Source organism: Oryctolagus cuniculus, chromosome 11 (assembly GCF_964237555.1).
Source record: "Oryctolagus cuniculus chromosome 11, mOryCun1.1, whole genome shotgun sequence".
Taxonomy (NCBI): domain Eukaryota; kingdom Metazoa; phylum Chordata; class Mammalia; order Lagomorpha; family Leporidae; genus Oryctolagus; species Oryctolagus cuniculus.
Window position 1 is genome coordinate 119,703,946 of NC_091442.1, and position 24,273 is coordinate 119,728,218.

At 68.0% G+C, this 24,273-nt stretch overlaps 1 protein-coding gene across 4 annotated transcripts in view; it reads left to right on the forward strand.

Annotated features, from left to right (window-relative positions):
• Positions 1-5,929: 5,929 nt before the first annotated feature.
• The window catches only part of PRR5 (proline rich 5), a 39,007-nt gene continuing 20,663 nt past the window's right edge, over positions 5,930-24,273 (forward strand). Inside the window, exons 1-2 of one of the 4 annotated variants that reach the window (XM_070051520.1) lie at positions 5,930-6,035; positions 21,070-21,189. In XM_070051520.1, the coding sequence (XP_069907621.1) occupies positions 21,080-21,189 (110 nt within the window). In that variant the 5' untranslated portion in view covers positions 5,930-6,035; positions 21,070-21,079. Of the gene's footprint in view, positions 6,036-10,962; positions 11,291-20,769; positions 21,190-24,273 lie in introns of those variants that run through there. The other 3 variants (XM_070051521.1, XM_070051519.1, XM_051829415.2) reach the window with 3 other exon arrangements.

Below are 24,273 nucleotides of genomic sequence, written 5' to 3' on the forward strand. Positions count from 1 at the left end.
GTTTTCTCTAATTCTTAGAGACCACCGTGATCCACAGGTGTGGGACCCAGGTGTGGGACCCAGGTGAGGTGCTCAGGTGAGGTGCACAGGTGAGGTGCACAGGTGAGGTACACAGGTGTGGTGCACAGGTGTGGTTGCATGTGTGGTGCACTGTGGTTGCACAGGTGTGGGATACAGGTGTGGTGCACAGGCGTGGTGCACAGGTGAGGTGCACAGGTGTGGTACCCAGGTGAGGTACCCAGGTGAGGTGCACTGTGGTTGCACAGGTGTGGTGCACATGTACACCCATCTGCAGGGTACACTCACCAGACGTTCACTGAGCACCTGCTGTGCGCCCAGCCCTGGTGTCCCTACCCCCAAGGGCTTCCCTCTGTAGCAGGGAGGGGTAGGGGTGGGGGTGGGGGAGGCACAGCTCGGGCTCCATCATCAGTGCGGCACGGCTGGGTGTGGACGGACCCTCCCCCCACCGCTGCCTGGGGAGGCGCCCAGCTTGAGCCAGGAGCGCAGAAGCGACAGCCAAGCCCGCGGCCAGGGCAGAGGCAGGGCACAGCCGGCCCAGCGTAGCTGCCCGGACCCCTCGTGTGCCCCAGAGCACGGCGCTGTGCAGAGGTAGCGGTCAGCCACAGGACAGCGCCCGCGGCCGTGGCAGGAGCCAGGGCTGAGGCTGAGCCACGGACACCCGGCCCTCAGGCCCGGCCCCGGTGAGTCCCGGCCCCTGTACCCCGGGGACAAGCTGTGTCTCAGCCTCTGGAGGCAGCGTCGTCCCTGCCTCGGCCTGCACAGCCGCCGTGGGCGGAGCATCCGCCACTCTCCGGTCACTTCCATGTCTGCTCACCCTTCTCGACTCAGGCTCCCAGCCCCCCTCAAAGGCCCACAGGGCTGAGCCCAGGTCAACTCATCACATCTGCAGGTGTCACGAGGAAGCTGGGAGGCCACGTGTCCACAGGCCACAGGGATTAGGACGTGGACATCTTGGGGGTGGCTGGTTTGGCCTAGCAGACAGCACAGCCCTGGGCACATCACTGCACACCATGGGGGCCTGTCCACTGGCCACAGGGCCTGTCCACTGGCCACGGGGCCTGGCCACGGGGCCTTCCACTGGCCACGGAGCCTTCCACTGGCCATGGACACTGGGGATCCAATCCCAGCTCTACCACCATGAGCTGTGTGACCTCAGGCAAGCACTTCACCTCTCTGTGCCCAGATGCCTGAGCCCCAACTGAGTTTCAAAGGAGACTGAGGAGGGCACCGCCTTGGTAGGTTCCCTGGGGTTACACAGGACCACCCACAGGCAGCACAGACGCCCTGGCCCAGGTGGGGGCGGGGCCAGCAGGGTGTTGCTGTCATGGACGCTGACTCGGAGTGCAGTCATCCACCCGTATCCACGGGGGGGGTCCCAGGCCCCGGGCAGGTGTCCCAGTCCGTGCAGGCTCAAGGCCCTTGCAGGAGTGCTGCGCTGTGTGCCTAGAAGGTACGCAGGGGGCCGGCGCTATGGCACAGCCGGTAAAGCTGCCACCTGTGGCTCCGGCATCCCATACGGGCACCCGTCTGAGTCCTGGCTGCTCCACTTCTGATCCGGCTCCCTGCTAATGCGCCTGGGAAAGCAGTAGAAGATGGCCAAGTGCTTGGGCCCCTGCACCCACGTGGGAGACCAGAGGAAGTTCCTGGCTCCTGGCTTCAGGCTGGCCCAGCCCTGACCATGTGGCCATCTGGGGAGTGAACCAGCAGGTGGAAGACCTCTCTCTCTCTCTCTCTCTCTCTCTCTCTCTCTGCAACTCTACATTTCAAATAATAAATAAATCTTAGGGCAATAAAGAACCTACACACGTCCTGCTGCGCACCAGAAGTCCTCTCTGGATGGCTGCGATGTCTCGCCGTGCCGTGTGGACGACTGTGGAGCTGCACACTGAGGAGCTAAGTATGAGAACCCTGGGCAGCTGTGCTCCCTGAGTGCGTTGCCTCTGTGGCTGGCTGTGTCATGGCTAACAGGGCTGGCCGCACCATGACTACCCAGGGCTGGCCGTGCCGTGGCTAACAGGGCTGGCCACACCGTGACTACCCCGGGCTGGCCTCGCTGTGGCTACCCAGGGCTGGCTGTGTCATGGTTACCCAGGGCTGGCTGCACCATGGCTACCCAGGGCTGGCTGGACTGTGGCTAACAGGGCTGGTTGCACCATGGTTTCCCAAGGCTGGCCGCGCCGTGGCTACCCAGGGCTGGCTGGACTGTGGCTGACAGCTGGCCGCGCCGTGGCTAACAGGGCTGGCCGCGCCGTGGCTAACAGGGCTGGCTGCACCATGGCTAACAGGGCTGGCTGCACCGTGGTTAACAGGGCTGGCCGCACCATGGCTAACAGGGCTGGTTGCACCGTGGCTACCCAAGGCTGGCCGCATCGTGGCTACCCAGGGCTGGCTGCACCGTGGCTACCCAGGGCTGGCTGCGCCGTGGTTAACAGGGCTGGCTGGCGTCCTTAGGCCCCAGAATAAGAAGTCTGAAGGTGAGGGCCGCTCCTCCAACACTCAGAGGCCCCGAGCTCTCCTGGGAGGTGGCAGGGGGCCTTGGGGGCTTGGGGCTCCACCCTGCGTGTGCCAGGGGCCTCCCCAGGAGGCAGGGCGGGTGTGCCGCCCTCTGCCTCCCTTCTTGTCTTTGGAAACCAGACTCAGCGGCTGCATCTGGGCGCCGTGGCTCTGCCTGCACTGCGTCTGTTCCCTGCAGAGGTCACAGGTCAGCAGACGAGGCCTCACTTGGCCACACGGGGTTGGCCCCTGAGATGCTGAGCTATAGAAGTGCATGGGCGGAGCCTACGCTCCAGTGAGAGGGAGCTCCGCCCCCACGTGCTGGCCAGAAAGGGGACAGGCTTACATTGGACTTCACTCTTAAAAACTCGGGCCATTCAGAGAATGGAAGACAAGCCACAGACTGTGAGACAGAGTTTGCAAAAATCACATCAGAAACTCCCAACAGTCTGCGGGAGACCGGAATGAAGGGAGTGGGCACTCGGTGCGCAGTTACAATGCCCACAGCCCGCGTCAGAGCACCTGGCTCCTGACCCCGGCGTCGCTCCCACACAGGCCCTGGAGGCAGCAGGGTGGCTCCGGTAATGGGGTTCCCACCACCCATGTGAGAGACCCGGATGGAGCTCCCAGTTCCTGGCACCAGCCTGGCCCAGTCCTGACCACAGGAGACATTTAGGGAGTGACCCAGCAGATGGGCACACTCTCTCTCTCTCTCTCATGGTCTCTGCCTCTCTAAGTAATGGTTTTCCAGAAGTTTTAGTTTTTAGTAAAGTTTATTTTTGATGCAAAAAAAATTTAAAATCCATGCATATAAGAGTTCATCAAAAATGGATGAAAGATGGCATTATGAAAGAACTATGCACATATATTTCAAAATATTTCACAACAAATTCAACTTATCTTCTTTTAAAAAATCAATTTTGGGGGCCAGCACTATGGCTTAGTAGGCTAAGCCTCCGCCTGCAGCACCAGCATCCCACATTGGCATTGGTTCGAGTCCCAGCTGCTCCACTTCCCACCCAGCTCTCTGCTATGGCCTAGGAAAATAGTAGAAGATGGCTCAAGTCCTTGGGCCCCTGCAGCCATGTGGGAGACCTGGAAGAAGCTCCTGGCTCCCGGCTTCAGCCTGGCCCAGTTCTGGCTGTTGCAGCCATTCGGGGAGTGAACCAGCAGAGTGAACCCTCTCTCTGCCTATAACTCTGCTCTCAAATAAATAAATGAAAAAAATCACTTTTTTTGAGAGGCAGATGGAGCTCCTGTCCACTGGTCCACTCCCCCAGATGTCCGCAATGGCCGAGGCGGGGCCAGGGGGAAGCCGGGAGCCAGGACCTCAATCCAGGTCTCCCCGTGGGGGCAGGGTCCTAACTACTGGGGCCATCGCCGCCGCCTCCCAGGGTCTGCAGGAGGAAGCTGCAGTCAGAAGCCAGAGCCAGGCACCAAATTCAGGACCCCAGTGCGGGAGCCCGGCTGAACCCTGCTCCCAAAGTCAACTTCAGCTTCTCACCCTGGCTTCCCATGAGCCTTTCAAAGTGTCCTCGTCTGTCCAGCAAAGGACCAGTATCTGGACTACGGAGAGAACCCTTAACAATCATCACTTAAAAAAAAAAAAGGCCAGGTAGAAAACGGGTAAAAGTCGTGAACAGACACTTCACTGAAACAGACTTGCAACCGGCAAATACAGCCGTTTCAGATGCCCACACCATCAGGCACCCCGGGAATGCAAACGACGCGGCAGTGAGGGGCCCCTTCAGGACGGCGGAAACCCAAACGCAGTGGCAACACCAGATGCCGGGAGGACGCTGGGCGAGCGAGCCACCCACAGTGCTGGCGGGCGCGGGTAGCAGTTTGGGTGCCCCTTAAAAACCAAAACACCGCTACCATACGACCTGGCAGCTACACTCCTGGGCATCTTTCCTGGACAACTGAAAACTTACATTCACAAAAACCCTGCACGGGGGGTGTATAGCAGGTTGATTGGCAAGAGCCCCCGTCATCCTCCAACAAACGCACTGGGACCCCTCCAGCCCGCAGAACCACCTCAGTGACAGGCCACAGGCCCCTCAGAGCCCGAACCGAGCGGGAGGCTCTCTGGGGAAGGCTGGGAGTGGGGAAAAAGGGGACCCCAGAAGGTCGCACACAGTAGGATGGCATCTCCACGACACCCTTAGCAAGCCAGTCACAGAAATGGAGAATCGACTCGGGGTGCCGGCAGTCAGGTGGGGGGCCCTGGTGGGCTGCTCTGTCGGGTGCCAGGCACCAGCTGTCAGGTCCCCTTACTCATGAGGGGCCTTCAGCAAGTCCATGGGGCCGGCGCCGCGGCGTAGTGGGCTAAGCAGGCTGGACGCACGCAGGCTGCCCCCTTGCCCGGAGCGCGGTCACCTTCAGGAAGGCCAGCCGCTCTCCTGTCCCACCACGACGCCGGGTCTGGAGCCGCCGGCTGAGCTTCAAACAAGCACAGCACGGGGAGAGGAAGCCTGCTCCGGTCCTGGGTCCGTCCCAACACGCACCTGTGCACAGCTGCCTCCCAAGCGCTCGGTGGCGGCGGCACGCACCAGGGACCACGAGGCGTCTTGGCCTGCACGCGGCACTGCCTGTCCCGGGACCGGCGCTGCCGTCAGCCCCGGCCCCCACTGCAGCAGAGAAGCCGTGAACGCCTGTCATAAGGCATGAAAAGGAACACTGGGGCGCAGGGTGTTGGATGTGACCTGGGGTGCAGGCCGGGGGTGAGGGGCGGGGTCCTCTCCAGGACGGGAAGTCTCAGAACTCGGGCATCAGGAGAGCCGGGGCCCAGCCTGCAGGTTTGACTCGGCGGGGGTGGGGGTGCAGGGCGGGGTCAGCAGTGCACGGGCTGCCCCGGGGGCTGATGGAGCTGGCCGGCCTGCACTTGGAGCATCTCGGCCCTCCTTTAGCCGCTGGACCGGCTGCCACCTTGCCCAGCCTGCCCCTCTGCCCAGCTGGGATCCGCCACAGGGCAGAAGTGCTGCAGCCCCTGGCCCCCAGCTCGGGGTGAGGCTTGGGGAGGGGGCGCTAGGCGGGCGCTTGAGGATGGGTTTCTGCGGGTTTCAGGCCTGGGCCCTGGAAGCCCCCAGCCCTGTGGGCGGCGCCCCCAGCCTGAGCGGTGACCCAGGTGAGAGACCTCAGCGACCCCAACCGGGGCCTCCTGTGGGAGCCAGGGGCGGGTGAGACCAGGGGGTGTGGGGGTGGGTGCCGGCGCCGGGGGAGGGTGCAATCCCGAAGGGGCGGGGGCGGGTCCTGGGGTGGGCGCGGGCGCCAGGGGAGGGTGCGACTCCGGGGTGGGGGATGGGCGCGGGCCCGGGGTGGGTGCGTCCGCGGCCCGGCTCGCTGCGCGTATCCCCAGCAGCACCCGGGTCCCGGCGGCGGCGCAGGGCGCCCGGCGCGGGCCCGGGGGCGGGGCTTGGCGGGGAGGGGCGGGGCCTCCGCGGCCCCCTCCCTCGGCCCCGGCCGGGGCTCCGGCTCTGCGCGGCGGCGGCGGCGGCGGCGGCGGCGGCTCGGGGATCGAGGTGAGCGGCGGCGGCGGCGGCGGCGGCGGCCCCGGAGGCCGGGCCGCGAGGGCCGTGCGCGGGCGGCCGGGTGTACGCCGGGCGCCGGGCCGTGGGCTGAGGTCGGGTCGCGCGGGATCTGCCGGGCAGGGCGGCCGCCGGGGTGGGGGTGCAGCCTCTGCAGCCCCAGGTCCCCCGGGACCCCCGGACCCGCCCCTTCTCTGAGTTTCCCTGCGTCCGAGGCGGGTCTCTGAGGATCTGCATGCGGGCCCCTGCCCAGCGCCTGTCCCCCACCCCCTCCCAGCGCCGCCCCTCCCCAGCCAATGCCCCCCCCTTAATGGACCAAACAAAGATGGTGAGGGTCCCCCTCCCTCTCCAAGCCCTGCCCCGCTGGCCTCCGGCCTGGGCCTGGCCACCTTCCTGGCAGGGCAGTGGCCCTGCGGAGCAGGGGGAGGCAGATCCCAGGGCAGAGGCCTGGGGCTGGAGCGCCTGAGGGATTGCGCGTGAGAAGCGGCCGAGACCCCTCCGGGGGCTGGACAGGTGGGCGCGTCTGTGGCCTGCGTGGCCCAGGCTCTGCCTCTGGCCACGTCAGGGTCCTCACTGCACCCTCCTGCTGCAGGGCCTGGCCGACGCTTTCTACGGTTTTTTTCCCCACCAGAGCCAAGGTGAGGCGCATGGTGCTGCACAGGGGTGGGGGTTCCTGGCCTGCGGGTCACAGGGTGTGGCCCCACCCCACCCCGCGGCTTCCTCCGGGCAGCCTCTGCATCCCCATCTGTGGCATGGGCAGCAGTGACATCTGTGCCCCGGATGTGAGAAGGCTGTGGTCGGTGGCAGGCGTGGTGTCGTGGCCTGGCTGTCCAGGTGTTAGGGACGCCCCTGGCGGGAGCGCGGCCCCCCAGGGCCCAGGCCTGGATCTGCAGGCGGGTGTGTTCCGGTGCGGGGCTCAGCGCAGGTGCTCTCCAGGGGCGCTCAGGACCCCCGGGCCGCCCTCCTTAACCGCGGTGCATGACAAATCGCCCCACCGATTGTTGTGGGGCACCTGGAATCGGCATTGTGCCAGCCTCCCAGCCCCATCCCGGTGCCTCCAAATGGGAGCCTCCTCCCTGTGGCTGGCAGCCACGGCCCCCGCCCTAGAAGGGCCCATGCTCAGGGCTGCTGGCCATTTCCTCTCCCAGAGCCCGAGTCCCCACCAGTCGCAGGCCGTCCCTCTGCTGCCAGATGGGCTGTCTTTTGTTTCCACTGTGGGGCTGGGGGTTGCTGTGGAGTCCAGCAGGCCTGGCTGGCTTCCCGGGGCCCTCAATGCTTCTCTTCGTGGTCCTCAGCTTCCTTGCGTGGACACCAGGGGTCATGGCGTCCCCCTCCCCCACACAGGGGCAGCCAGGGGGCAGAGAGGCGCCATGTGGGACGTGTCCCAGGCCAGCACCACATAGACCAGCAGTGGCCAGCGCGTCAGCCCCTGGCGGCTTGCACCTGTGCAGAGGCCCCGGCTGGCTGGGGGCGGTCTGGTGCGTGACAGTGGCTCCGCGGGCCTGGGGGTGGCCGAGCGGGGCTTCCCCGGGCTGAGCCGCCCGCAGGCATGGACCCGGCTTTCATTTTTAAGGCGGTTATTGTGTCTCCCAGGGCAGGGTCAGAGAGGAAGGCCGGGCCTCTCCCGGCGCCCCAGGCCATGCGGGTTCGTGGCATTCGTGGACTCAGACAGGGTCCGCTTCTAGGAGGAGGCCTGTGCTCACGAGGGATCCCAGAGAGAGACAAGCAAGCCGCTTGTTAATGCTCCCGCGCGCCCGTTTGCAAAGACCTCCCTAACCCAGCAGGCGGCGCCGGAGCCCCCAGTGGCAGAGAGACCCACGCCGAAAGGGGCAGCCACAGGCCACGTGGGAACAGAGCTGTCGGGGTCAGAGGGGGCCAGCGGCAGTCCTGCAGGGCACACTGCCCCGAGCCCCACAGCGTGAAGCCGCAGGGGTCTGGGTGCTGGGCAGGTCCCACCTCCCGCATCGGAGGCGGTTCTTGTCCATCAGAACCCAGCACCGTCCGTCCGGAAGCCCCGGGTTAGCGGAACGAGAGGGTGACTTCTCCTGTGACCTCACTGCCCATTTCGGTCTCCACATCGAGTCTTGGTGGGGAGCAACCAGCAGGATGGGCGCTTTGAAGGCTGTGGCTGCCGGGGGACTGCCAACACCCTAAGTCTCAGGGGCAGTCCCAGGGCTGGGGCTGCCCACAGGCCTCCACGTCCGGCCTCAGCCCCTCAGCTCCGGCCTGCCCGGGAGGAGGAGCCAGCGAGGGGACAAAGGGTGGAGCCAGAGGCAGGTGCACCTGCCATGGGAAGCCGCGTCACCTCCCAGAGCTGCAGCATCCGCGTCAGCAAAGCGTGTCCTGTGGGGCGCTCTGGGGGCCCCGTGCCCTGCCTTTCACACCTGCGTGGCCCCGGCGACTTCCCTGACCTCTGTCTCTCTGCAGTGGACAGGCAGCATCTTCCTGGTAGGAGTGTTGTGAGAATCCAGTGGCGTCACACCCAGGGCTCGGGACAGCCCCCCGGGGAGCGCCCCCTGCTGGGGAAGCAGGGATGTGGTGTTGGAGTGACCGGAGTTGTAGCAAGCCTGGCTGGGGTGGCCCTGCAGCCCGCCGTGCCGTGGCCTGGTGCTCTCGCCTCGAGTTCGTGTGCCCCCACAGTGCCACGCGCTTGTGGGCCCACCGCGCTGTGGCCTGCGGTAAGGCCTTGCTGTGGGCCCTGGCGTTGCCCTCGGCATTAGGATTCAGGGGTGTGCTGCACCTGCCGAGGAGTGAGCACTGGGCCCCCTCAGGTGCCTGGCGGAGGGAAGTGACAGCCCTGTCCCCGCGGGCGTGGGGACAGAGATGGGGTCGCTCTCGTGTTGTCTCTGACACCCACGGGGAGGGCGGGGCCAGGACCCTTTGTTCTGGAAAGATCGTCAGGGACGACTGTGCCCTGTGTCTCTTCCCCCCGTCCGGCCCCATAGCCAGGGCTGCCGCCTGCCGTGCGCCGGGCGCCGTCTCACCCCGGAGGCGGTCATGTCCATGTGCAGTTAACAGATGAGCAAAGAGGCCAAGTGGCCGCCCAGAGCCCGGAAGGTGCAGACGGGGGCTCCAACCGGGGCTGCTCTGGCACAAGGTTCGGGCCGCCCCGGCCCCCCACACAGGACGGAGGGCGCTGCTGACGGCCGCACTCTCGTTTCCCAGAACGCCTGGGCCGCGACGGGGCTGGGTGAGACCTTCCTTGGCCTCCAAGAGCAGTATCCTCGCGCCCCCAATCCACCGGGAGAAGACCCCAGGCCGGAGGGAGAGGGGCCCAGCCGGGGGAGGCGGCCCAGTTCGGGTCCCGGCTCCACCACGTGCACCCCTTTGAGTCAGGAAGGCTGCTCTCTGCCTCAGTTTGGTCATCTGTAAAACGGGAACTTTGATTTGCTCCCGGGGGGCTCCCGGGGCTGGGTCAGGAGAGGCGGCGGAGAGCGGTGCCGCCGAGCGGGCACCGTGGTGGTGCCCCCGGAGGCCTCTCAGAATTCACCCGTCTGCCCTGTCGGAGCCCCGGGAGGCCCTCTGGAGTCACGGTGCCGATGAGGAAGGGGAGACACAAAGACCACAGCGTCTGGCCCAGGGCCACACAGCTGGTGAGACCTCGGGCCCTGATTTGGACGGCCTGAGAGCTGTCCACTGCGGCCGCTGCTTGGCTGGTCCCAGTGACGGGGCACTCACTGCTCCACAAGCCCCTGCCACAGGACTTGGTAGTGGGGTGACAGTCGCCGGGACAACGTGGAAATGGAGATGGGTGGAGGATCCTGGGCTTGGCTTTGGCCCTGCCGGGAGCCCCCCTGTGAGGAGGTGGGGAGGGGGTCCCCTGCTCACACGGCGCCCAGGTGGGTGTCTCTCATCCCCCCCTTCCCCCACAGAGCAGACCCAAGGCGGAGAGCGAACAGAGCTCCCAACAGGAGAGCAGACAGCAGGTGCACTGTGGGCCCTTGGGATGGACGGATCCCGTTCCCAAGGGGAAGGCAAGCCCCGAAGCCTGCGCGGGAACAGCCCCGCGTTGTCGGCCACCTGTCCAGGGACTGGCAGGGTCCCGTGTCTGCCTCACCCGGGAATGTCCCGCGGAGACCTTTGCGCCGGCCCGGACCTCAAAGCTCCGGGGAACCCCTGGGCGTGGTGGCCACGCCCCTGCCCCATGGGCCCTGCCCAGTCTCGGTCTCAGGTTCCTCCCTGCGCAGGAGGCAGCAGGAAGCTGGGGGTGGGGGGGAGGGCCAGGGCAAGGGTGTGGGGGTGACGCACCTGGCCCGTGGCCACAGCCGCTTGGGTCCCATCCCCCCCCATACACGGCAGCTGCCGGGGTCTGTGGGCGCCTGGGCCCCACCCCCATACACATTCAGTGGCAGGAAGGGACTTGGAGAATTCCGGAAATGGAATCAGAAGATAGGTTCATTTTAGGGCAAAGAAGTTTGAAATCCACGCGTTCCCTCACAAGCCGGCGCCGTCTTCTCAGACTGGGTCCCACCAGAGTGCACCACAAGTGAGCGGGGCCCTGCACGATCTGGTGAGCCCCTGGGGAGTGCAGATCATCAGCTCCGTTGTAGACCCAGAGAGGGTGATGGTCCTCCCAAGGTCACAGAGCAGTAAGGGGAGAGCCAGGAAGGCTTCCCAGAGGAGGAGGCAGTGGCACTGGGCCAGCAGGACGGGGGACCTGCCTGGTGGAAGGCTGGCGTGCCAGGCAGGGGAGCTGTCTGCCGTGCACGGCTGAGCCGGCGCCCCGCCCTGGGCGTGGTCGGGTGTAGGTGCAGCTCGTGGGCGTTGGCAGAGCTGAGCTGACCTCAAAGTCACAGCCAGGCAGGAAGGAGCCCTGTGGACCCTGACCTCACCCTGACCTCACCCTGACCTGCCACGGCCACTTCCTTCTGTCTGGGCAGGAAAGGGCGCTCTGTGGGCTCCCGGCGGCAGGCCCCTTCCTGGGGCCTGCAGTGAGCGCTGATAAAATATTCATCAGACGAGCAGGCAGCTGGGCTTCCCGGGGCAGCACCCACCCCGGCCTGAGTCCCGCTGAGTCACAGAGCGCGTGCCACCTGCCCCCGGCCCCTCTGCCCTTTGGCCGCTCGGGTGCCAGGTAATACGTAAGCCATTCGGCCGCCCCGCAGCACGGGCACCCGGCAGGCTTGCAGAGCTCAGCGGGAAGGCGCAGGCCTGGCCAAGGCCGCAGGGCAAGGGGCCAGCGGAAGCCCACCTGGCGCCCCACCGGGGCGGCCCGCTGCCTGAGTCCTCTCAGCACCCCGCAAAGCAAGGTAGGTGCTCGGTCTGCCCGTGGAGCAGCAGGGGCGCCGAGGCGCGGGGAGGAGCCCCAGCGGCCGACCCCGAGGCCCCGGCCCGTGCCCTGCTCCGTGCTGGCCGGGCAACAGGGCCAGGACGGGCATCTGTCCCGCGTGGGCTCGTGGGGCCGTGCTGCGGCCGGCCTGGTGCCTTTGATTCCCAGAGGCACAGCAACAGCGGATTCGGCAGCAGATGGCTTCCTCCCCTGCACGTGGAGGGGGCGGCGGCGTCTTTGTTCGCTCATTCATAAAACGCGCTCCGGGCGCCCTGTCCCCGGGAGTGCAGCACCCGGACCCGCGCACGGGCTGTGTGGCCTCGGCCAGGTTGCTCTGCCTTTCTGGGCCTCTGTCTCAGGGTGTGGCCTGGGGACAAGCCGCTGCCTCCATCTCCACCCTGTCCTCGCGTCCACCGGGGCCGGACGGGCACCGAGTGGCTTTGGGACAGCTCTGGTTGACGCCTCTCCCCCCGCCCTGGGGAATAGCCCGGAGCGCGTGCCGGGACCTTCAGGGTCAGCTCCTTTGCAGGTGGACATTTGCTAAGCACAGAGCTCGGAAGGGAAGCTCTCTGGTCCCAGCTGAGGGAGTGGGCGGCAGGGGCTGGCCTGGGTTCTTGGGGCGCTCGTGGCTGTGTCCCATAAGCATCCCTGGCCTGGCTGAGAAGACTCGGGGGTGGGGCGGCACCTGGCGCAGCAGCTGGGGAGACCACGGGAGACCCCAGCGTCCCACACCAGAGTGTCTGGGTTCAAGTCCTGGCCCGGCCCCCTGCTGGTGCCCACCCCAGGAGGCAGCAGGGGGCTCGAGTCCCTGGGTCCCTGCCAACCATGGGGGAGACCTGGATGGAGTTCAGGGCGCCTGACTTGAGCCTGGCCCGGCCCCGTCTGTTGTGGGCACTTGGGGAGTGAATCAGTGGATGGAGGACCTGTCTGCCTGTCTGTCCGATCCGTCTCTCCTCTCTGCTCACCCGTCTTCCTTTCCGAGAAGTCAGAACACCGGTAGGAAGCGCGCCCGGCCACGGAGCAGCTTTGCTTCCTGTCCGTCCCGTTTGTGTTTTGTGCCCTGTCCGGCGTTCGCTCGTGCCGCTGAGTGAGGGCTGAGGGCTCTGTGCTTGGCCCCGGGACACCTGCCGCCCACGCTGCCCCCGGGACACTCAGTCTATGGGGGAAGCTGGCCAGACCCAGGCCGGTGGTGTGAGCTGACCGTCGCCAGGGAGGGCTTGCAGAGCTGGCTCCGGGCTGAAGCTTGGACTTGGTGGTGTGGCAGGTGTGTGGCGCTGGCTGCCCACGGGGAGCCGCCCAGCTTGGCGAGCCTGGCTGGGACGGCTCAGGGCTGCTGGAAGAAGTGGTTGAGGGGCAGAGGGACGGACACCTGCCTCAGCCCCTCCCACACCAGGCCCCCTTCCCAGGCCTCGCTGGGAGCTCAAGTTGACACAGTGGTGGCATGTGCCCGGGGAGCCTGGGTGGGCAGAGCAGGGGTAAGGCCGGGCTTAGGGTCCACACACACACAGGCAGCTCCTGATGGGCCCCGGCCTTCCAGGCCACAAGTGTCCAGGCCACAAGTGTCACCAGGCTCAGGCCCCGGGGCAACCAGCCACCTCCACTGTGCACCACTGAGGGGCTCTGGAGCCAGACAGCCCTGCCCAGCCCCTCCCAGTCTGCATAACCCCTCCCCTCCCCTCCCCTCCCAGCCTCAGCTTCCGCACCTGCAGCATCAGAGGGAGGCTGAAGGGGGCGTGGCGGGGGCGTGGCGGGGGCGTGGCGGGGGCCTGGCATGCTCTCTATGGGAGGGGCAGCCCCCTCCTGCGGGCTTCCTGGGGGCCCCGGGAGGGGCTCCGCGCCCTGAAAGAGAGCAATGGGGGAGTTTCCGTCCTTCTTGAGGGGCCCGGTGCGGGGGGGCATCCGAGCAGGCGCGGCCCTGGGAGGCAGGCGAGGTCGCCCTGGAACTCTGACTCTGCATTTGCCAAGCCCCTGGGACCGGCTGAGCGGGAGAAATGGGCCCAGGAGGCCCCTCATGGCCGGGGCCAGGTCACAGAGGCCCCTGGGCCCACGGCTCGGAGGTGCAGGCGCAGCGGCGAGAGGCCGGCGTAGAAAGGGGGACCGGCAGCAGGGTGGAGCCAGGGAGCCGGCCAGAGGACGCCTGCTCCCTGTGGCTGCTGACCAGCCTCGCCCTGGCTCCGCTCCGTCCCCTCTGCCTGCTGAGTCACCCAGGGGGCGTGGCCAGCAAGCGTGAGGGCGGGAGAGGGACCAGAGGTCCCTGGGGAGGTTGGGGGGAGGGGGCGGAGTGCAGGCCACAGTACCGGGTAGGTTCGGCGGGGGCGTCACTGTCACCCAGCCCCGAGACCTCTCCTCTGCATATGTGGGCGCTGGCGGCAGAGGCTGCGGGGGGGTGGGGGGGTGAGGCTGCCAGGCCCAGGCAGGGCCTCCGTCCCCTCCCACACTCAGGAGAGCGCTAAAGTCCTGTGCCGCTGGTGGTCAGCTCCACTGTGCTCCCAGCCCAGCAGAGTGAGGCCCCCACCCCACATCCTCCTCCCGGAGCAGCCCTGGAGGCCCGTGGCTGGCACGGGCACTGGGGTGGCCAAGGCGCAGGGCCAGGCACGTGTGAGGCCCTCGGGAAGCACTGGTGCCCCAGGAGGGGCTGCAGCCGGTCCCCCCAACCCAGGCACACTGCAGGACAGGACTGGCGCCCAGGGTGTGGCGAGAACCAGGTGCCGCTGGCTGACCGACGCTAACAGGGGCAGGGCCCAGCTGTCCAGGGGCTGGGCGTGGTGCAGGCCCAGGTGTGCAGGGGCTGTGTGGGGCCCAGGCCCAGGTGTGCAAGGGCTGGGCAGGGCCCAGGTGTCTGGGGCTGGGCGGGGCCCAGGTGTCCAGGGGCTGGTCGTGGTGCAGGCTGGGACTTGACCAGGGAGCCCCGGTGGCCTGGGCAGAAGCAGTCTCAAGTCAGGGGTGGGATTTTGCTCTGAGAAGGAGGTGCCGCCAGGTGATTTGTGGTCTGGGGGCGGGGAGCAGAATGTGTCTGATTGGCAGAGGCGGGGGGGGGGCAGAAGCACCTGGGCCCCGGGGATGGAGAAGAGAGGCTGCAGCTGTCGGGGGGGGGGGGGAGCCGGTGGCCAGCTGGCCAGGGCAGGGGCAGAGGGGAGACCACGTGGGGAGGCGCAGGGGCAAGGGGGCAGGTTTCGTGGACAGGAAAGTGCTGAGGTCAGCAGAAACAGAAACCGGAAGCCCATGGGTCACCCCAGAGTTACTCGGCTGTGCAGGTTGGCACCGAGGGGAGGAGCTTGCTTGGGGGCGTGGCTCACGTCTGGATCTCTCCTCCTCCCAGGTCGCACTCGCTGCGGCCTGAGTAACTCTGTTTCGCTGCGGGGCCTCAGGTGGGAGGAGGCGCGACACAATCCCACGTGCGCCTGTGGGTTGCAGTCAGCGGCTCGTGCTGAGCGAGCACCCGCGTCAACAGGTGCACTTACAGCCGGACAGGAAGGGGTTACCGTGACCCCTGCTGTGCAGGCGAGGACCCTGAGGCACTGTGGGGTGGTGGCAGCCACCCTGCCTCCCGAGGGACCCAGGGCAGAGGGCAGAGCTGGGCGGGGCCGGGAGGTGGGGAGCAGGCAGACCACCTGGGGAACCCACACGCCTTGTCTCTGGCTTCGGAGGCGTGGGTAGTGGGAGAGCGGCCTGGAAGGGTTAATGGGAGTTCAGGCAGCGTCAGAAGGAGCCGGGGGCTGTGCCCAGACCACCAGGGTCTTGAAATTGGGAGTTTATCCCGCAGGCAGGCGGAGGGCCTGGTCCGAGCCTCTGAGCGGGCAGGGCAGGGTCCCCCCTGGGCGTCCGAGTGGGTGTGCTGCCCCCTAGTGGAAGGTGGATGCCACAGGCAGAGAGGCCCGGGGAGAGCCGGGGTCTGGGTGTCCTGAGCCCATGGGGCCTGGGGCTGTAGGGGGTGGGCGTGGTCCCGGCAGGGGCGAGCCTGGGCTTGCTGGCTCAGGAGGCCCAGGGGAGCAGGGCGCCCCAGCAGCCTCCAGGAGGAGCCGGGTCCCCAGCCTGCCATCCAGGAGCCAGACGCTGGGATGGGCACTCCAGGGTCAGCCCCGGCCCTGCCTGTCGTCAACTTGAGGCCCTGCAGGTGAATCAGTGGCCTGGGGGAGGCCGCAGCGCAGGCCGGCACAGGCCGGGCCTCAGTAAGGGGCATTCCCTACCCTAACCCGCGTGCCCCAGCCACACCCGGGCCACTCCTCCCCCTCCCAGGGACCCCAGCAGCTGCAGAACAAGAGGAGCCCCGCTGGGTAAGCCTGGGGTGCTCTTGGCTCCGCCTGTCCCCGCGGGGCTGTCCCGCTCCCCCAGGCCAGGGGACCGTTCTCCAGGGACTTTTTGTGGGCGGGGCTGTGGGATTGCTCCGCGGGGCGGCCGGGGGACACCCCTCCTCCACCCAGACCGCCCCCCCACCCCCCGACAGCTCTTTCAGCTCCACTTGTGAAGTCCGGTTGCAGGCCAAGTTCCGGCCGGCCGACCCCCGTGTGGGATCTGATTCGCCGGCGGCTCGAGGCCGTGAGCAGGGGGACGAGACGCTGAGGACCCGGCTGGCTCAGGAGGCCCCTGCTCCCCAGCCAGCCCGAGCGCGGTGGACAGGCTGGCCGACGGGAGGCTGCGAGGGCCGCGCACCTGTGTCGGCTCCCGCACCTGTTCCCTGCCGCGTGGTCTGAATCGAATCGCGATGGGCATTAAAGAGGAGGAGGCTGTGGCCGCTGGTGCCGGCTGCTGGCTGACACTGCAGTCCTGGTGCGTGGAGGGAGGCTCGGGGCTGCAGCCAGCTGGCTTGCACCCCAGCCCCGCTGTGTGACCCGGGACAAGTCACTTAACCTTTCTGGGCCCCAGTAAGCCAGGACGAGGGCGTGGCTGCCTACCTCGTGGAATTCTAGCGTACCCAACCTGCTCACGCGGGCGGCCCCCTGGGGTCTAATCTCCCCATTTGAAGGAGGGGGAGACTGAGGACTGGATGGGAAAGTAGTGCAAGGAGGTGGGGACAGACCTGGCGTGGGGGGGCTCCGGCTCTGACCATAACCTGCTGGTGGACGGGAGCGGGGCTGTCGGACGCCCCTCCTCTCCCCGCCACGGGAGCCTCTGCAAACCGGCCAGGACCTCAGCTCCAGTGGACGCTGGGCTGGGACCCAGCCTGCTCTGGCGTGAGCCGGTGCTCCTCGGAGCCCCCGAGGAGGGGGAGCCACGGCCAAGGGGGGCCGTGAGTGCAGGGGCGGGGCCTCAGGGCGGGGAGGTCCTGGGCTCAGCGGGCAGGGGGTGGGGGCTCTGCCTGGGACCTGTCACCTGTCCCAGGCCAAGGAGGACATGAGGCAGCACCTGGGTGGGGCCCTGAGCCCACCGCCCGGCAGCACCCAGAACCCAGAACAGCCTCTGTACCGGTTCTAACAGTGAGGTGGCCCCGTCTCACGTGTGTGTGTGTGACCCAGCTCCCCTACTTTGTAACTAACAGCCCTCCAGCAAACTCCTTAGCCCCACCCAGCCTCGGTTTCCCCGACTGTGAAACGGGATAATACAGCTGGCGCGGCCCCCAGGCCCCTGGGAGGGAGCACTTCTCTCAGAAGACTTGGGTGGAGCCAAGGGCCCACCCCAGCCCAGGCGTGGCCCCGAGCAGCGTCTGTGAGGTCCCCCCATTCACACGATGCGAAGCGTGTCACTTCCTGACCCACGGCCATCCTGCCCGGGGCACTGCCCAGCCAGCCCCACCCGATTGGTGCCCCGGTCACCACGGGCAGCGTGTCCCCTCCCTGACTCGCCTGTGGGTCTCCATCTCTGTCCTCCCCAGGGCGAGGGCGGCACGCGCCGGGCAGGTGCAGACTGTAGGGGCAGAGCTTTGCGCCCTCAGCACGCCTGGGACCGGGGTTCGGAGCCAGCGTCCTGCCCCAGAGGGATTCCCCGTCGGCTTTGGGGAAGCACCTGGCTTCGCCACCAGGGGGCAGAAGTGCCCCCTCCAGAGCAGGCAATGCCTGGGAGGTGGGCGGGGCTCCGGCAGTGGGCGGGGCTCCAGTTTCAGTGCTGCCCCCTGCTAACTAACCCCAGGCCTGCGTCCCCACTGCGCTGGCCGCCTGGGGTTGGCTTCTCCCCCTCGGATGACACGAGGAAAGGGGCTGGCGTCAGGATCGGGAACGCGTCCTGGTGGGCCCCAGGTCTGGAGCTCTGGTCTGGGAGCTGCTGGTGACTCCCTGTGGCCCCTTCCAGCTCCGGCTTCCAGTCCGTCTGTCTGTAGTGGGGGGGGACAGGGCGAGGCTCAGCCTGCAGACCCCAGGCACCAGCCCTGAAGATTCTGACTCCTGAGAATTTTTGAAAATAAATTCAAGGGTTTTTTTTAATTGTATTTATTTTCATTTTATTTGAACGACAGAGATACGGACAGAAACAGAGACAGACAGACCTTCCACCTGCTGGTTCACTCCCCAGAGCTGGGCCAGGCTGAAACCAGGAGGCTGGCGCTCCATCCGGGCCTCCCGCGTGGACGTGGGCCATCCCCTGCATGTCAGCAGGAGGGCGGGGAGAAGCGGAGAGGACGTGGGAGCAGGCGTCCCCACCTGTCTCAGCCACTGCCCCAAACACCCTCCCTGCTGGCTGTGAGCCTGTGCACAGGTGCCGGCCCCATGCTGACAGTCGAAGCCAACCCAGCACTGAGGACGAAACCCCCCAGGCCAGCCCCTCGGCACAGCCCTCAGCACCCGGGGGTCTCCACTGCCCGTGGGGGGCGTGGCCTCCACGGGTCGGATCTCACCTGCCCCTCACACTCACCTGCGGGAGCCACAGCCGGAGGGCCCCAACCCTTGACCCCATCTTCCAGACGGGCAGACTGAGGCACGGGGGGTCACCTGACGTGGGAACAGGGCCAGGCTGACTGCAGCCATGGGCCCCGGGGACATCAGGGTCCTCTAGGGAACTGGCGCTGTACTTCTGCTGGCCCCCAGGGAGTTGGGAAAGAAGTACAGGCCCCACGGGAGGAGAGGATGAGGCCCTGGGGGGGGGGCGGGGGTGTCACAGTCTGCTGGCTTTGGGGACGAGGGAGTGACCCCCCATGTCCGCCGTTTCTTTAGCATGTAGCTTCCCTTCCCGGAGTGAGACACACTGCCCAGGGCCACCCCCAGTACAACTGCTCGGACCCCAACTCAGGCCCCAGAAGGGAGCAGAGGGCCGCTCGCGGGGGCAGCAGCAGCCCGGGCGGGACGTCACGCGGCCCGGCCCGGGAGGCGGTCACCTGACACCTCCGGCCGCCTCTGCCCCTCTGCAAAGCCCAGACTGCTCTGGCCTTTCCCTCCCCAGCACTGCAGCCCCGGAGCACGCGTCTGGCTGGCTCAGCTCTCGGCCCGTGCCCCCTCTCCGGGGGTCTGCCCGGTCCCCTCTCTGTTTCCGGCCTGGGGCGCCGGCTGCTGCCCTGGGTCCTCCTGCCCCGCCGTGTGCCTCTCTGCCTGCGAGTACTCCCTCGCTCCCGGCCCTGGCTGCAGACAGAGGCCACGAATCTGTGGCTGGGACCTAGGAGAGGTCGCCCGACTCCTCAGCGCCGGCTGGACACGGCCCTGAAGCCCCTGGGCCAGGCCGCTCCCGAGTCGTCTCCTCCCAGGGCCTCCTGCACCCCAGTCCCTCCCCGCCTCCTCCCCCGGCTGTGGGCTGTCCCCACCACGGGCCTCCCTTTCTACCGTAGCCGGCTGAGCCGGCTGAGCCCTGAGAACCACCCCCCCCCCAGCGGCCGCCATTCCCAACCGGGCCCCCTTCACACAGCGGGAGACAGCGACTCTGTCACAACCATCAAGTGTTTCCACCAACGTGGGCTGACTCCAGCTCTGTACTCTGTGAAGCACATGTTTATCCAACCGAGCACTTATTGAGCACCTACTGTGTGCTAGGCACGGGGCATGCAGCAGGGGAACAGTCCCCGTCGTCCTCAGTTCTGCTGGCTTCGTCACGGAGCCAGAGGGCGACCAGAGCCCGAGTCAGGGTGAGACAGTCAGAGAGGGGAGGCAACCCTCGGCCTTCGCTGAAGACTTCCTGTGGCTGGAGAGGGAACAGGAGCCGGGGTGGGGGCGCCGCTGCCGAGCAGGTGTGAGGACCTGAGATGGGGACAGAGCGCAGGAGGGTGTGCAGGGGGGGCTTGTTAGTGCAGTGTGCCCTCCTCCCCAGGGGGCAGGGGAGACAGTCAAGGGGTATCGTCGTCCAAGCCAGCTGGCCCAGGGGCTGGGGGAGGGGTGGAGCCAGGTCTCCCTGCGTGGGAACTCCGTGAGACCCCTGCCCGCAGCCCCTCGGGCCTCCGCCCCACACCAGCCCTGAGGTCTCAGTGGAACTCTTTCCAAAGCCGACCGGGAATGACTTTGATAACGACCTTTTTAGACTCTAAAGCAGGACAGGTGTCCAGTGCGTGCGTGGGAGGGTGTCCAGGATGCCTCCCGACTCCAGGACAGCACCGTCACACCTGTGCCTTCCAGCCGCTGGGGGCAGCGCGCCTTGGTCCCCACGGCTTCACCCGGGGGCGCCTCCTCCTGCCACCACGATCCCCTGCTCGGCGCAGCCCTGCCGCCCTCTCTCTGGCCCCTCACCCTGGCTGGGACGTCCTGGGCAGCTGGGCGCCTGTCAGAGCCCGGGGGTCTGGGCCTGGGGTGAGCGGCTCCGTGGGACAGTCTGCACGTGTGGCTCTGCCTCCGTAGCAGCAGGGGGCCACAGCGGGCACACAGCAGGCACTCAGGGAGTGCGGGCTGATTTGAAGCCAGCAACTCTCACGGGGTCTCTGGCTTTTGGCACGGGGCCCTCCAGCTGCTGAGCCATGGTCCTTGCCCCTGGTTTGGTGGAGGGGGCAGGTGAGCCGTGTGGGAACCCCAGACTGGGGCTGGGCACTCTGTCCAGGAGGCCTGGGTCAGGCCCAGCTCCGCTCCCTGTGGCTACACTATGTCTGGCACATTGTTCCGGGGGGGGGGGGCTCAGTTTTCCACAGAAGCAAGTCCCAGTGTGGTCAGGCAGCCAGCACCCAGGCTGGGCCCCCCGAAGCTGGGAGGGGGCTGCTGCAGCCACGGGGACTCCCAGACCTGCGAGGGAGGGGCGGCAGCAGCTCGGCGGGTCTCTGCCGGGACGACCACCCACTCCAGGTAGCCAGTGGGGCTGGAGCCCTGCCCCAGGGGCGGATCCAGGGGGCACCAGGCCCACCCCGGGGGCTGAGGGCCTCCACCCTGGTCTTCCAGACAACCGTGGAAGAGCCTGCGTCTGAGTTAAGGGGTCTCAAGGGAGCTGCCCGCGAGGGGCGACGGCGGCGAGAGGGGTGGTCCCAGGGAGGGCGCCGGCCCGTGCGTGCCGTCTCCCTGCGGAAGAGCGAACCGCGCTCAGCTGGTCCCCCGCGCCGGGCCCAAAAGGGCGGCGTGCGGCCACGCCCCCATGGTGTGGCCCCGCCCCCGCCCGGGAGGCCCCGCCCCGCCCCGGCGCGGGCCCCGCCCCCGGCCTCCGTGTGCGCCGGGGTCGGTGTGGACCGCGTTCCGGGCGCTGCACGCCGCGGCCGCTCGGAGCAATGATTAACCCTGCGGGGCGGCGGGCGCGCGGCCCGGGGCGGAGGCGTGGGGCCGGGGCGGGAGCCCGCGGGGCCGCTCGGCTTCCTGCTCTCGCCCAAGTTTCCTCGTAGAGCGCGCAGCGCCGGCCCGGCCCCGCGGCGTGGCGTGGCGCAGGGCGCAGCGCCGGGCGCGCGTGGGCGCGAGCTGGCCCCGAGCTGGCCCCGGGGTCAAACATGAGGACTCTCCGCAGGTTGAAGTTCATGAGTTCGCCCAGCCTCAGTGACCTGGGCAAGAGAGAGCCGGCCGCCGCCGCCGCGGACGAGCGGGGCACGCAGCAGCGCCGGGCCTGCGCCAACGCCACCTGGAACAGGTAAGGCCGCGCCCTCCCGGCCCGCGCGCGCCGCCGGGGTCCTGGGGCCGGGGAGGGGGCGCCGGAGCCAGGCCGCGGGGCCGGGGGCCGGCGCGAGCGAGGAGAGCGCCGGGGCGCGCGCGCTGCACAGTCGGCAGAGTTGTGTGGCCGGGAGGGAAGTTGGTGCGGCTCGCGCCGCGGGGTCTGCACGCGGGGCCGGCGCGGGCGGCGTCTCCCCGCGTCCGGGGCGGCGGCGGCGGCGGCGGCGCCCGCGCCGCGCTTCCTGTGCCTGCCTCGCAGGTCCCGCTGGCTGGGGGCGCGCGGCGGCTTCCCTGCCGCGGGCCCCCGGCCGCCCAGCTGTCTGCCGGGGCGCGGCGGCCGCCGGCATTCCTCGGAGGACCCTCCCCCCGCGGCCGTGCCCGGACCCGCAGCCGCGTGGGAGCCCCCCGCCCGCCTTGTGTGCGGGCCAGGGCTGGGATCCGGGAAGGGGACGCCTTGTTTTTCTGCGGGATTCCCCCAGCGTGTCTGCTTAGGCGCCTTTCTCGAAAATGGCCATTTCCACCGAAAGGAACGCGGGGGAGGGGTGGAGCGAGGCCGACCGTTGCGGGGGAGGGGCTGTGTATGCCGGCCTGGCGGCGAGGCTGCGCCAGATGCTGCGCCCCTAAGGACTCCAGGGCCGCCACTTGGATGCACTGAGACCCCCGCACACCCGGCGGGGCGTGGGCGCTCCTGGGCTTGTCTCCCTCTCCTCCTAGGTTGCAAACTGCTGGTGGGCCAGGAGAGGCCTGCCTCAGTTTCTCTCTCTGTCTCGGATGTGCAGCGTTCCTTGAAGCCGGACTCTTGCCGAGGGCTTGGGTCTGGGTGCCCGCAGCTCCCCCCAGCCCCGAGCTGGGGTCCCCAGATGGAGGTGGGGCCCTGGCAGTACATTGGCTTCCAGACCCCGCCCCCACGCACCTGTGTGACCCTGGTGGGTGAGCTCCCGAGTCTCAGGGCGGCGGTGCAGGGAGACCTCGCCTGGGTCCTCGGAGGGGTCTCGGATGTCCCCCGCCCCCATACCTGCAAGGCTCCGAGGTTCCTGGCCCTGGAACCCACGCCAGTCGCCACCCGTCTCCGGGAACAGGACCACTGCCACCTCCTGCGCTCTGCGTGCCGGGCCCAGGCGGCCCTGTGCACGGCCTTTAGCTGGCTCTGCCACCGTCCTGTCACCCCACCATCACCTCCGAGCTGCAGAGTGGCACCGGGAGCACCTGTTGCTGTCAGCCCCGCGGGCGCGAGGCTGAGCCGGGAGAAGCGCGGTGCCTTCCTCCGCCGGCCGGGCACTCTCTGGGGCCCCGCCTGTCAGGCCGGGCTGAGCTGCGGCCCCCTGTGGGACCAGGGTGTACCCCTTTTCTGTGAGTGCGTTACTTCCTGGGGTGCTGTCACACACAGCTCCCCTGGGGGCTGCAACCTGGGGGCTTCAGACACCAGGCTCTGTTCTCTCTGATCCGGGAGGCCGGCAGCCGGCACCAGGGTGTGGGCAGGGCCGCCGCCCCCTCCCCCCGAAGCCCGCCCGGGAGGCACCTCTGGCTTCCGTGGCCTTTTCTGAGTCCATCTCGCTCTCTCTCACCAAGACCCCCGTTCCCGGGCCCCCAGCTCCAGAGTGATTTCCTCTCGAGGACCTTACCGACTCCCATCCACGAAGACTCCCATCTCCAAGTCAGATCTGAGCTCTCAGGGGACAGGAATTCCTGGGGGCTGCTCCTCTGGGGGCCCCAGCGGTGACCTGGGGCTCCTGCCCTGACCTTCCTGCACCTCTGGTCCCTCACCTGGACCTGGGCAAGAATCCACAGCCCGCGGCGCCCTGAGGAGGGGGCTGGGTGCTCAGCCAGTCACTCCCTCCTCCTCCACTCATTCACTCGGCGCTGCGCGGGGCTGGCAGCTTCAGGTCCCTGCAGGGAGGAGTCGGGGACAAAGCAGGAGGCCGGTGGGGAATGAGCCGGGTGACGCGGGCACCGACCTCCCCTGGCCGCGCCCGGCCTCTCGACCCTGGAGGTGGCTCTGCAGGCGTGGCCAGGTGTTTGGAGTGAGCGGTGGCTGCAGATGGAAGCCAGGACCCTCAGAGGTGGCTCGGGCACCTGCTGCTGCTCCACAGGCTGGGTTTTGCCGCAGCCCCGCCTGTGCCCGGCCCTAGAGCTGGGCGCCCTTGACAGGTGAGGGCGTGGGTCTCTTGGGAGGCTGACCCGCCCTCTGTCTTCAGGGACCACGTGTCTGTCTGCTCCTGCACCCGCCATGGGCAGCCCCAGCTCCCTGTCACGGGGTCTGGACTCTGTGCCTGTGTGGGGCCGCCTTATAAGCTGTCAGGCCCTTCCTGGCGGTGGGGGAGGGCTGTGGGCCCCGAGAGCTGGGCGAGGCTCCCCCATGGTGGGCTCGGTGCTGGTCGTGCCCCAGGCCCAGCCTCTGCCCCTTGGCAGGAAGCCCTCGTCCATTCCTCCTGCCTCCCCCCCCTCCCAGGTTGCAGAGAAACTGCCGGAAGCGGCCTGAGACCCACAGCAGACCGAGGGCTGCCAATCGACACGTGGGGGCGTGCCGGCCCCTGAGCCAGTGCCCCCACCTCTGATGGGAATCCTCAGCCGGGGTGACTGAGACCGTAGCCCCAACATGTGGACAAAGAGTGGACCCCAGTGGACACGCTTCCTTGCCAGGCCTGGGTCTGTTATGGTGCTTGAGAGCGAGCCGTGCCCACCCCACCCCACCCCCCCGCACACGCCAAGTGGAGGCCTGGGCAGGCAGGAGGGAGTTGGTTGGTCCAGGGCACCGAACCTGGGCAGGCGCGCGACGCTTCACATCTCCCTCACTCCACTCGTGCACCCCCACGGCTGGGGTCAGCTTACGGGTAGGGAAACTGAGGCCAGAGGTGGGGGGAGACCTGATCAGGGTCCCCTGCTCACGTCGGGGTCTGGGGTCCGAAGCCAGGTCTGACAGGAGACGGCTGCCCAGGGCGGCACGTGCTGTCTGGGGCCAGGGTGCGGCGGGTGGTGGTGGTGCCCTGTGTGCACTCCCAGGTTCCTGGGCGGGGGCTGCCTGGGCCCTGCCGCTCTGCCACTGGCCCCGGTCCTCCCCGCAGAC